The following is a 13,538-nucleotide window of genomic DNA, read 5'->3' on the forward strand; positions in this document are numbered from 1 at the left end:
TATGTTCAAAAAGTTCAGTTTAAAAGGTTTAAAAGTTTAGCTTTAGTGTGTTCATTAAATGTTTATCTTCTTCGGCCCAAAACCTTAAGCGTGTTTTTAACATAGGCCCCTGTGTGACTGAGTTTGACCCCCCTGTAATATGAGTCTAGAACATTCATGCATTTTTTTGTGTAAAATAGCTAAATAGAAGATAGGGAACACAACAGGATGTTGTCAAATTTTGTAGGTGTGCGGGGGGGAGGGGGGGGCGCCTGTGGGGTTACTCGCCCAGGGAGTAAGTCAGTGTAGAACCGCCACTGCCAACAACTAGTCCAAGACCTGTCATACTACTACAGTTTGACCTCCTCATATCTCTTCATAAGGACCTGCTGCTCTGTGGGTCAGAAATCTGCTGCAAATGTTTTTCCATTTAAATTTGCAGTTCTGGGATTGATGTTTTCTTTCAAAGAACACAGAACATGAACTTCTCCCAGATATCAACATCTGGATGGACTTAGGTTCTGCTACTTAGTCTGGTGCAAAAAACCACAATAACATTTTAATAACATTTTAACCATCAGTTAAGAAAAAACAAAAACTGATTTTTTAACTCAAGCAGAATCTTGTTTTCTTTTTACTTCTATGCAACAGTCCTCTGCTGTTTCCTCTGCACTGATGTCTCTCTGACACTTTCTACTGAAAACAGAGAAAAAACAGACAGACCTTGTTGTAGAAAATTAACATTTGAATGAAACCTGACATGAGAATCTCCAGTTTACAGTCTGGACTCTCCAGTCCAGCAGACAGCAGCTTCACTCCTGAATCCTGTAGGTTGTTGAAACTCAGGTCCAGAACTTTGAGTCTGGAGGACTGAGAGCTGAGAACTGAGGACAGAGCTGCACAGCTTCTCTCTGACAGATTACAGTGAAGCAGTCTGAAGGAAACAAAGACAGACAGCAGTTATTGAAACTTTCATGTTTCCACTCAGATTCATTTGTTGACTGAAGGTGATTTTCATGAGAGTTCTTACAGAGCTTTGTTGGAGGCTTTGATCACTGGCAGCAGCCTCAGTAGAGCCTCCTCTGAAGGAGAGTATTTATTCAGGTCAAACTCTTCCAGATCTTCTTCTGATGACAGTAAGATGAAGACCAGAGCAGACAACTGAGCAGGTGACAGTTTATGTCTAGAGAGATGTCCTGACCTCAGGAACTGTTGGATCTCCTCCACTAGAGAACCATCATTCAGTTCATTCAGACAGTGGAACAGGTTGATGCTTTTCTCTGCAGGCAGATCCTCACCGATCTTCTTCTTGATGAACTGGACTGTTTCCTGATTGGTCTGTGAGCTACTTCCTGTCTGAGTCAGCAGACCTCGTAGGAGACTCTGATTGGTCTTTGAGCTACTTCCTGTCTGAGTCAGCAGACCTCGTAGCAGACTCTGATTGGTCTGCAGTGAAAGACCCAGGAGGAAGCGGAGGAACAAGTCCAGGTGTCCGTTTGGACTCTGTAAGGCCTTCTCCACAGCACTCTGGTAGAACTGGACTGGACTGGTTTGAAGAAGGTCAGAGAGCCAATATTTCTTCTGTTCTTTCATGAGGTTGAGTCCAGAGGTGATGAAGGTCAGGTGGACATGAAGAGCAGCCAGAAACTCCTGAACACTCAGATGGACGAAGCAGAAGACCTTGTCCTGGTACAGGCCTCTCTCCTCTCTAAAGACCTGTGTGAACACTCCTGAGTACACTGAGGCTGCTCTGATATCGATGCCACACTCTGTCAGGTCGGATTCATAGAAGATCAGGTTTCCTTTCTGCAGCTGCTCAAAAGCCAGTTTTCCCAGAGACTCCATCATCTTCCTGCTCTCTGGACTCCAGTGAGGATCTGTCTCAGCTCCTCCATCATACTTGACCTTCTTGACTTTGGCCTGAACCACCAGGAAGTGGATGTACATCTCAGTCAGACTCTTGGGCAGCTCTCCTCTTCCTCTGCTCTTCAGCAGATCCTCCAGAACTGTAGCAGTGATCCAGCAGAAGACTGGGATGTGGCACATGATGTGGAGGCTTCTGGATCTCTGGATGTGGGAGATGATCCTGCTGGCCTGCTCTCCATCTCTGAACCTCTTCTTGAAGTACTCCTCCTTCTGTGGATCATTGAACCCTCTGACCTCTGTCACCATGTCAACACACTCAGCAGGGATCTGATTGGCTGCTGCAGGTCGTGTGGTTATCCAGAGGAGAGCAGAGGGAAGCAGGTTCCCCCTGATGAGGTTTGTCAGCAGATCAGCCACTGAGGTGGACTTTCTAGGGTCCTTCAGGATCCGAGTCTTGTGGAAGTCCAGAGGAAGTCGACTCTCATCCAGACCATCAAAGATGAAGAGGACCTGGAAGTCTTCAAAGCTGCAGATTCCTGCTTGTTTGGTTTCAGGGAAGAAGTGATGAACAAGTTCCACCAAGCTGAACTTCTCCTCTTTCAGCACATTCAGCTCTCTGAAAGTGAATGGAAATGTGAAGTGGAGGTTCTGGTGGGCTTTGCCTTCAGCCCAGTCCAGAGTGAACTTCTGTGTTAAGACTGTTTTCCCGATGCCAGCCACTCCCTTAGTCATCACGGTTCTGATTGGTTCTGGTCTTCCAGCTGGGAGTTGGAAGAGCTCTTCTTGTCTGATGCTTGTTTCTGCTCTGTCTGCTTTCCTGGATGCTGCTTCAATCTGTCTGACCTCATGTTCTTCATTCAGCTCTCCTCTTCCTCCCTCTGTGATGAAGAGCTCTGTGTAGATCTCATTCAGAAGGGTTGGGCTTCCTGCTTTAGCCATCCCCTCAAACACACACTGGAACTTCTTCTTCAGACCAGATTGGACTTCATGTCGACAAACTGCAGCAGTCAAACCTAAATGAAGACAACAAACAGTGAATCAACTCTCTGCAGCCCTGAATGATGAGGGTTTGAATCCCTGATGTTCCATGTGTTCAGACATCAGGAAATCTGAAACCTTCAGAGAAATCCTCTTACTGCTCTGCAGTCCATCAGCCAGCTCCTCCTGCTTCATTCTCCTCAGGAAGTTCACTGTGATCTTCATCAGTGACTCTCTGCTGCTCCTCTGCTCTTCATCTTCAGCCTCCAGCTCCTCCTCTTCCTCCCTGTGACTCAGAAGCTTCTGGATCTTCTTCAGCTCCTTCTTGACAAAAGTGACAATGTTGTCCTCCAGCAGCTGCAACAGAATTCCAGATGAATGAGCCAATCAGAGTGAAGTCATGGAGCCAAACATCAGCTCCATGTTGGACACACTGACAGTCCACTGGTGTCCAAAGTGCAGCATGGAGACGACTGTGGACAGAATGATGGAAAGTAGTTGTTGTTCATGTACAGACCAGAAAGATGGAGTCCAGCTGTGTTTGATGCTGCTGGACAGACGGACCACTGGGAGTCTCTGAGCTCTGCTGGTCCAGTCTGTGGACAATCAGCAACAATCAGATCCTACTGGACCCACTGGTGTCCTGCAGACACTCAGTAGAATCTACTAGATCTATTCTTTGTTTGTGGAAAAGCTCCAACACTCACTGCTGCACACATGAAGATAGAAATGTCTGTGAGAAAGAATGTTTACAACATGCAGCTCACTTCTCTGTACTAGAAGATGATGTAAGGTTGATAGGATGATCCATTGACCGGTCACTCCTGAAGGAAACACAGCTGGGTTCAGATCCAGATCCAGTTCTGCGTCTCTGATGGATCCTGATAGAAAAACACTTGTTTAGTTAGAAGTGAGTTTCTGTCATGATGGTGTTTGATGAGTTCTTTTGGATTTGGATCATCTCAGATCAGAAATGCATCATGAATGCTGTTGTTTCCAGAGCAACAATGATTCCAGCATTCATTCTGACTCACAGATGAATCAGAGTCACAGAAAACTGGATCATTGATTCTCATTTAGACCAGAAGAAAATGAAGAATTGAATGTTTCAGTTTGTGGATGAGATTCAAAGAAAAAGTTATAATTTTAATGGAGCCCATATATATATATATATATATATATATTTTAGATTTTCTGTGGTTAATTATAACATTAACTTCATGAAAGACTTTTAATAAAATATTTGACTAAACTGTTTCTTTTTTTAAATCAAACATTTGTTCAAATCAGAAAATATGATGGCTGTTTGGGATTTGGAGCTGAAGCTACTGTTTGGGTTTCTCTCCAACAATCAAATCCCATCTTCTCACCCTGGACATGGATTACTTGAACCACTCCCTTCAGGCAGGAGGCTAAGGTCCATCCGGACCAGAACCTCACGACATGAGAACAGTTTCTTTCCCTCTGCAGTCAGACTCATGAAAACTTTTTAACTCCTCCCCCCTTAAACATTTCACTTAAATGTCCAAGTACCAGTCCACTATCTGCACCTTCTTCCTCCACAGTTTGCACTGTTAGCACTATTGTACTTCTATTCATTGTTCTGAACATTGTGTTAATTTTTTTTCTTTGCTAATTGTTTGTTTTTATTTGAAAATGTTGTTTGTGGCACATAGGCACCGCAGCAAATTCCTATTCTGTGAAATTGTTTTGTTCACAGACAATGGCAATAAAAACTCCTTCAATCCTTAAATCTAAACACTGTCTTTGAAAAAAGATTCATCAACAGATCTCTGTTCACTAGAAACTGCTTCTTACTGTGAGTCTGAAGGTCCTGGTTCAGTTCTGAAGTCTGGAGGTATAAATTTGGACCGGTCACTCTTCATGGAGCCACAGCTGGAGGCTGCAGACTGGACTCTCTGTGTGACCTGTTGACCTCTGCAAACACCAAAGCATCAGAGTGTTGGAGGATCTGCTTCTTCATGAACAGCTGATGGACTTTGACATGAACACAGACTGAGCTGTTTAGTCTGGAATAACATGACATGTTTGGATCAACAGTTTCCAGCTTTCAGCATTTTCTGTCAGTCAATCCAGACTTTTTTCTAGAAAAGCTGATTCCAATTCTCCATGTAGAAATGGAGAAAGTCCAACTAGAACAATGTGATGTTTGGAAAGCATGAAAATCTGAATCCTAGGAGTCTGCAGTGATTCTTCTCATTAGACTGGAGCTGCTGTCAGTCAGAGTCAGCAGTCAACATGTTTTCTTCTCCAACATCTCTGATGTCTCTCAGAGACTCTCAGAAGACTCAACTGAAAAGATCTCATCACACACATGATGCTCCAAGTGAGTCTGATCAGAGAGATCCAGAACTGAACCAGACCTCAAGTCCTTCATCTGAAAACTGTTGATCATCTGAACTAGAATCCAGCCTCCAAAAACTCTGACAAACACTCACTGTTCCACTCCTGAATGGATGTTCTTGAAGTTAGGAGGAAGAAAACCATTTGAAGTGTCACTCCTGAAAGATCCACAGCTGGATCCAGGTCCAGATCCAGGTTCAGGTCCAGATCCAGGTCCAGGTTGGTTCCTGTGGAGAATGCAGGTTGCTGGTGTGAGTCCTGAGCTCTGACATGGAGAAGATCATGGACAGCTGGAGATGTTCATCTCACCTCTGAGCTTTGCTCTGGTTGTCATGGTTACCATCTCTGCTTCTAGAGGGAGGGGCTCCCTCCTGTGGTTCCTCCCACTGATCCATGCTGCTGGATTCACTGGATCCACATCAGCTCACACACACCTTCCACCTTCACCTGCAGAAGAAACATGTCTTCTTAAACTCTGACAGACATCCTGGTTGTTCCCAGAGGAGGTTCTGAGTTCTGTACTCTGGTACCAAAAAATTTAGTTTTTTTGTCAAAAAAGCTGATTTTCTGACTGATCAGGCTGTGTGGTATGGAGTGCTATACTGTTCATTATTAAATAAATAAATATGACCTCATGCAAATACACAATCAACCAATAAATCTCCCATAAATATATAAAAAATATCACGTAATTGTGAAAAACCTGCACACAAATTTTAAATTAGCCATTTTATTACTAAATATATTTCATTTTGCTTTAAAAACCTGTTAATTGTTTTGAAACAGCATTTTAATCATGGTGAATATTATAATACTGTCTTCTTTTCAGAAGCTCGGGTTCCAAAATCCATATTTTCCAAAATATCTTTGTTTTCATTTCACATAGCTGTTTTTCAGAAAGACTTATTTATTTCATAAAGAGCTTTCCAGCAGAATGAGTCTGTCTGTCAATCAAACCAGCAGTCTACATTCGTCTTCCATCTTTCCCGCTCTCTCTGAAGGTATTTCTCCCTGCTGCTGGTTCCACCGTATTCAAAACTTTTACATGGAACTGAAATCTATTCAGCTAGCAGTATGACATTTTTGATTGAATTATATGGTTATTATTGAAATAACTGTATATTTCTAACAACACAAATATTAAAATCTCGTAACATTAAAACATGTTACGGAGTTGGAGTGTGACGGGATTAAAGATTTGGATCAAAATGGCCGCTGTTTCATATGCTAAGCACCAAGAAGATGGAACATAACATCCATGAAGTTCAGAATTGACTTGATTATTTAAATAACAGAAAACCTTTCTAGCAAGTCATAGTGTTGAGTCGCTGCGTTTGACCACATCCAATACCCCAGCCTTCTCCTCTGTACCTCTCTGTTCTTTTCCCTCTTCATCATCAGCTGATCTTCTCTCTTTCATCATCATCATCATCATCATCATCATCTGAACCTCTCTCCTCGTTCTTCTCTGTTGGGACTGACTTGTCATGTATGTCTGCTCTTGTTTTCCTAAAATAAGTGAACAGATGTTCAGCAGAAGTTTAAACCAGAATGAGCATCTAGGTTTTTGTGACTTTAATAGTTGAATTATTTCTACCTGAAGTCATCTCTATTGTCTTTGTTATCAGATGCATCACCAACCTCATGTCTGTCTGGTTCACCTCTAGTCTGTGTTCTTCTCCACTAAATCATATGGCAAATATGATAAATATTAAATATCATATTAAATCCTACGGCCAAGCAAGGATTATTAACTGTTTGAATTAATTTAACATCTTGCTAATGCATGTTTATTTGAGATAAACTTTGTATTAGGAAGATTTTCAAAGAAAACAAAGGTCTAAACTATTTGTAAAAATATAAACACTTTTTACTTTTTAGCACATTTTTATTCATTGTTGTCAAACATCTCTAAATGTTCAACTAAAATCCAAAATGCCGTTCAGCCAAAGTGATCTTAAAATTAAAAGGCTGTAAACGTAATAGTCACTCACAAAAATAATAATCATCCTAACTTTATACATAGAAAGAAACAAAAACAGCATCTAACCACCATCACACATACTTCTACCTTCTAGGATCATTTAGTGCTGTTTCAGTCAAAGGATACAAATTCTGTAAATTCTGCTCAGTACAGCTGGAAGACACTTATGACCATTTTATTGGTAGCCAATAGTGGTTTTAGGCCCGGGCGCAGCCCCCCCCCGCCGCAGCACTTTTGATTTTCTATTATCTATTATTTCACAGACTTTGGAACGGCCTAAAACCTGTGAATTAGCGCCATGCAGCTGCACTCCTGTCTATTAGACGCCAATGTGTGAGAAGGAAAAGGGAAATGGGGGCAGCAGAGAGGAGAGCAGCCTCGATTATGCAACACCTGGATCATCACTGCTGTTGGATCACTCGGCAGTTCATGTTAATAATGTCATTATTTACCAACTATTGTAGATGTTTTTATTATTTAGTTGGTGTCAGTATTTGACATAAAGGCAGCAGGAAATGCAGGAAAACAGCTGAACTTTATGACATCATAGATAAACTATAAAGGAATTTTATGAATGGATTGAGGTTTTTAGAGGATTTCTACGGTTGGTGTTGCACTAAATAGAAAAATGCCAAATATTTTTTAGATTAATCCAACTGATGAGTTCTATGATTTAGTTTGTAATGTATTGTAGACCTAAAAATGACAGGTTTTAAAATAATCAAATCCTCTGATCTGTTTCACAAAGACACACAAAACAGAAACAAAGTTATTTCTAAAAGTGATGCAGGAGTCCAGCTCTAAATGACAAAAGAGCTAAGAAAACAGAAAGACATGTTTTGTTATTTCTCATTATTAATATTTCCAGACTTTTGTTCTGCAGCATCTTCATATTTGTATAATTTTGACAGAATATATTTTATGGAGAGTAAAATTGAATTAATGTTCCTGTTTTCATTCATATCTTTTCAAAACGTTCAGTTTTAAATATCTAAAAGTTTAGCTTTAGTGTGTTAGTAAATGTTTATCTTGTTCTGCCTAAAACCTAAAGCGTGTTTTTAATTTAGGTCTCTGTGTGACTGAGTTTGACCTCCCTGGAATACGAGTCTAGAACATTCATGCATTTTTTGTGTAAAATGGACAAATAGTGGTTAGAGAACACAAAAGGCTGTTGTCAAGTGTGTATGTGTGCAGGGGAGGTGTGTGTGGGTGGGGGGGTGGAGGGTTGGTAGGGTTACTTGCCCGGTGAGTAAGTTAGTGTGGAACCACCACTGCTGGTAGCTTTAGCCTGAATGTTCCCACCTCTGTTTCTATCACTGCCAGAACCTTCCTGCTGTCTCTCAGCCATTACAGGAACTTTCCTTCATTCCTTCTACATTTTGCATTTTCTGTTTTGAGTCCTCAATTGTTTTTCTCTGGCCTCCCCGTCTTTAGCGCTCTCATCAGATGACGACACGATTCAACTGACAGTAATCAACAGTGCGCTCCCGCGCGCGCGTCTCCATGGGAGACGTGCTGGAATGTCCTCTCTGTAAAGACCTGAGTGAGGGAGGGAGGAGCGGCTGCGGTGCTCAATCGGTTACAATGAGCTTCTGTTACCGATCATTTCATGCAAATCTATGTTAACAAACAGCTGTGAAAATAAAAAATACGAACTATTAAATAACTTTCCCAACTTCGGTCTGGCCAACGCCCCATGCGACGCATTTGCTGCATTCTCACTTTTTGCGCCCCTGAAGCCTCATGTGCTGGATTTAAAAAAAACACATGAAGAACCTGATTCAACATCCACGGATCAAAGTGGATCAGAGTTTCTGGAAGAAGGATCAGAGTTTCTCTGAACCGTCTCAGCACGAATACATGGAAACTTTCAGAGATCATGTTTTCAGGAAGACCTGATTTTTTTTGTCTTCTGCTCTTTTCCTCACAGATCAACACAACAGCTTCATGATAAGAACAGAAAACAACTTTTACACAAAGACTCACCAAAGAAGAAAATGGAGAAACTCCAACATCTGTGTCTGCAGGACAAACTCAGCTGACTGACTTTGAGACCAGAACTCCTCCCTCTGTGTGTGTGTTTGTGTGTGTGTGTGTGTGTGTGTGTGTGTGTGTGTGTGTGTATGGATGTGACCAATGAGTGACCCTGACAGACATCTACTCCGCCCGCTGCATCACTAGGGCTCATAACATCATCAAGGACAGTTCACACCCCGGCTCAGGCCTGTTCCACCTAATGCCCTCTGGGAGGCGCTACAGAGGCACCACAAGCAAAACCAACAGACTCAACAACAGCTTCTTTCCAAAAGCAATAACCATCCTCAATTCCCAAATGACAGATAAAATCCATACTAGCTTTTGCACTTCTGACATGTTTACACACAGTTCTCGTACCAAATTTTGCTCTCTTCATTACAGTTTACATTTGCAGACTTGTACATACTGTTTGTCTGTTTGACTTATTGTCTTACGATGTCCCTTTCTTGCTGTTCTTGCACTGATGGCGATGCTTCAATCTCATTGTACAATCCACAATGACCATAAAGCAAATCTAATCTAATCTAATATCGCTAGAGGAGGGGGGCCAAGATGGCGACGGCGACCGCATGTAAGAAACTTCTGTGAGCTCTAAAAACTTGGAATTTGGAATTTGACCCTTTGCCTTGAATCAAAAACACAGGATGTGCCGTGAAGATCCTTCAAAATTAATACTTCAAAATCTAAACTAACAATGAGGAAGAAATAAAAGAAAACCGCGGCTCTCTCAACCGCAGCAGCTCTTTGGAAAATATGGAAGTGGATGCTTCTAAGAAGAAACGACACATCAGAGAAACCCATTCCTATGGCTGTCACATGACAGATGATGAAGAATGCTCTTCAATGCCAAATACACCTAAACATCCCCAAGAAGGTGAGAGGAGAAAAGCTAAATAATCCTGATAACAGCTCTGCAGCTGAGCCGACTTTGAGCTTCAGTCCACCATCATCACAGCAGTTACTTAAAAAATGAATGAACCAGCAGACAAAACTGATGAAGCCGTGATTACAATACTGTCCAAAAGAACAATCTGAAGAAGTCACTTGAGTTTTGCATTCAGGAGGTCATGGACTTAAAAAACAACTAACTGAGAGCCTGAAAAACCAATGTACAGAGCTGGAGAAGGTTAGAGAGATGGAAACCAAAAATAATGATGCAGAAGAAGAATCTACGTCTGTCTGCTGTCCCTGAAGGAAATCCAGAGGACGTCAAATCAAGAGTTCAAGACATTTTGTCGGCGCTCTGTGTGTTTCCAACAGACTTCATAATGTTTTATTCTATGGTAGTATCATAATTTGTCCAGACCAATCACTATCTGACATCGGACCAACGTACAACCAATCACATAACTTGATGTCAGCTTTAGTCCCAGAACCCCGAACGGAAGTTCCAGGCCGAACGGTTCTGGTTCCTACAGAAGCCATATTGAAAATGTGCAGCGGTTCCTGAACAAAACCAGGAAGTTCCTAAGTTACTTTTCTCTTGGTAGCAGAAGAAAGGAAGAAATTCCCCAGCCCCCTCCTCTTTACCTCTCTGTTCTTCTCCCTCTTCATCATCAGCTGATCGTCTCTCTTTCTCTCTGTCATCATCATCATCATCATCTGATCAGAAGTTTAAACCAAAATGAGCATCTAGGTTTTTGTGACTTTAATAGTTGAATGATTCCTCCCTGAAGTCATCTCTGCTCTCTTTTCTATCAGATGCATCACCAACCTCATGTCTGTCTGCTTCACCTCTAGTCTGTGTTCTTCTCCACTAAATCATACGGTGAGGCAACAATTGTTTCATGTTTTAAATTAATTAAACACCTAAACATTTTCTAAAATGAAGAATACTATTTAAAATGACAGACTTGGTCTGAACTGTCTTTGTCCTGAACGTCACCATCAGACCAGCCTGTTTCTGTCCTCCATCTGTCCTGATTCTCTTTTCTCATCTTTCTCTCCATCCTCACAGCTGTTTGACAGAAACTTTGTGTTAGGAAGATTTAAGAAGAATAAAAAGACTAAACTACATTTAAAAATAGATTTTTTTAATTTTAAATTACATTTCCGTTGGATATCAGTTAGTGGTGTAATAGAGTAGAATAGATTTCCTTATTGTTGTCAAACATCTCCAAATGTTCAATTAAAATCCAAACTGATATTAAAAGCAAAAAGTAAGCCCTGGCTGCAAGCAAAAGGCTGTAAACTAAACGGTCCCTCAAAAAACAATAATCATCCAAACTTTTAACAGAAAGAAACTAAAACTCCATCTAATCACCATCACACATCCTTCTACCTTCTAGGAGCAGCTTTGATCATCATTTAGTGTTTCAGTCAAAGGATAAAAACGTTTCAGTGTTTTGGAACATCTAGTTCAAGAAAGGATTTAAAACAAATTCAGAACATAGAATCCTCTTTATTTACTTCTGGATCAGTGATTCTGTAAATTCTGCTCAGTCCAGCTGCAAAACACCTTTGTGATTATTCTACTGGTAGTTTTAGCCTGAATCTTTCCAAGCCTGTTTCGTCACTGCTATAACATAGCTGCTGTCTCTCAACCTTAAAAAAGTTGACTCTATTTATCCGACAATGGGGAAATAGGTTCTCCACATTTGACCCCTCCCCTGGGGGAGCAGTGAGCTGCAGACCGGGAACCATTACAGGAACTTTTCTTCATTCCTTCTACATCTCTGGAATTTTCTGTTTTGAGCCCTAGATTGTTTTTTCTTTTGCCTTTCCATCTCTAGCGCGCTCTCATCAGATGACGACACGATTCAACGGAACATATTTAACAGCGCGTTCCCGCGCGCGCGTCTCCGCGAGAAACGCGCTGGAATGTCCTCTCTGTAAAGACCCGAGGGAGGGAGGGAGGAGCGGCATATATATATCAATTGTTCCATTTTAGTGGAATTGCCTCATATGCTGCTGCTCTGCGGGGAAACACGTCTTCACGCCGCCATCATGGTGTCTAACAGCGCACCTCATTCTAAAAACACATCTGGAGCCTGAAAGAACATGGAATCGGGCAGCAGATTCTGGAAGAAGTCGCCGTGTTTCCAGGAAGCTCTTATGAGTTTGTCTGCTACTCTTTTCCTCACAGATCAACACAACAGCTTCATGATGAGAACAGAAAACAACTTTTACACAAAGACTCACCAAAGAAGAAGAAAATGGAGGAAACTCCAACATCTGTGTCTGCTGGACAAAGTCTGCTGACTGACTGTGAGAGGAGAACTCCTCCCTGTGTGTGTATGTGAGAGGGTGTGTGTGTGTGTGTGTATGTGTTTTTCTGTGTGTGTGTGTGAGAGTGTGCAAGTGCGAGTGTGTGTGTATGTGAGCATGTTTAGGTCTGAGGTTTGATATTCAACAGACATTCAGCGCGGATCTCCACTGAGGTCTCTTAGGGACCGTCAACAAATTAACTAGTGCATAAGATGGAGCAGATTTTAAAAATAAATAAATTATTATAAAGCATTTTCTCATTTTGCGTCTTAATAATCTATTTCTTTTGCAATGTTTTAATAGGAAAGGTTGTGCAAAGATGTAAAATCTATGCCAAATTGTTGTACTGACATCCCAACATCAGACACACCTCTTTGTTTTGTAATCAAAGATGTGAAATATTTAATATGAATTTTTAAATCAAAATTTCATTGGTTCGCATATGACAGTTGGTCATTATTTTCAATTGCTCCCAAATATAATCCAAAGATATGAAATCTATGCCGAATTGTTATAATGACATCCAAATATCAGACACACCTCTTTGTTTTGTCATAAAAGATGTTATATGTTTTTATATGGATTATTATATCAAAATTCCAGAGGTTTGCATGTGAAAGTTGGTCTATTTTTATAACTCCCAAACCACATGACCCAAAAAAATGAAGCCTATGCCGAATTGTTGTACTGACATCCCACCATGAGACACACCTCTTTGTTTTGTAATCAAAGATGTAACATATTTGATTTATAACCTATGGAATTGTGATATAATAATTCATATAAAATATACAACATATTTGATTACAAAACAGCGAGGTGTGTCTGAAGTTTGGATGTTAGCACCACAATTCGGCATAGGTTTCATACCTTTGGGTCGCACGGTGTGGGAGCTATTGAAAAAAATGACCAACTTTCATATGCAAACCTATGGAAGTTCCATATAATATTTAATATAAAATATAAAACTTCTTTGATCACAAAACAAAGAGGTTATGTCTGATGTTGGGATGTCAATACCTCAATTCGGCATGGGTTTCATATCTTTAGCAAAATTGGTTTGAGAGCTATTGAAAACAATGACCAACTTAAATGTGTGAATCTCGGGAATTTTGATACAATA

The 13,538-nt window shown here is 40.9% G+C and overlaps 1 protein-coding gene across 11 annotated transcripts in view; it reads right to left on the reverse strand.

Moving 5' to 3' along the window:
• LOC105357577 (NLR family CARD domain-containing protein 3) overlaps positions 1–12,562 on the reverse strand; it is a 29,096-nt gene extending 16,534 nt beyond the window's left edge. Inside the window, exons 1-10 of one of the 11 annotated variants that reach the window (XM_078939873.1) lie at positions 12,350–12,561; positions 5,497–5,634; positions 5,283–5,414; positions 4,642–4,761; positions 3,591–3,704; positions 3,341–3,419; positions 2,982–3,180; positions 1,404–2,858; positions 1,010–1,349; positions 740–913 (exon numbers count right to left, since the gene is read on the reverse strand). In XM_078939873.1, the coding sequence (XP_078795999.1) occupies positions 740–913; positions 1,010–1,349; positions 1,404–2,858; positions 2,982–3,180; positions 3,341–3,419; positions 3,591–3,704; positions 4,642–4,761; positions 5,283–5,414; positions 5,497–5,582 (2,699 nt within the window). In that variant the 5' untranslated portion in view covers positions 5,583–5,634; positions 12,350–12,561. Of the gene's footprint in view, positions 1–617; positions 914–1,009; positions 2,859–2,981; positions 3,297–3,340; positions 3,420–3,590; positions 3,705–4,641; positions 4,762–5,282; positions 5,415–5,496; positions 5,635–6,558; positions 6,697–9,157; positions 9,767–12,349 lie in introns of those variants that run through there. The other 10 variants (XM_078939869.1, XM_078939870.1, XR_013652885.1 and 7 more) reach the window with 10 other exon arrangements.
• Positions 12,563–13,538: the final 976 nt, after the last annotated feature.

The sequence above is a fragment of the Oryzias latipes genome, chromosome 2 (genome assembly GCF_053564925.1).
Source record: "Oryzias latipes strain Hd-rR chromosome 2, Olatipes_Hd-rR_3.1".
In the NCBI taxonomy this organism is placed as follows: Eukaryota; Metazoa; Chordata; class Actinopteri; order Beloniformes; family Adrianichthyidae; genus Oryzias; species Oryzias latipes.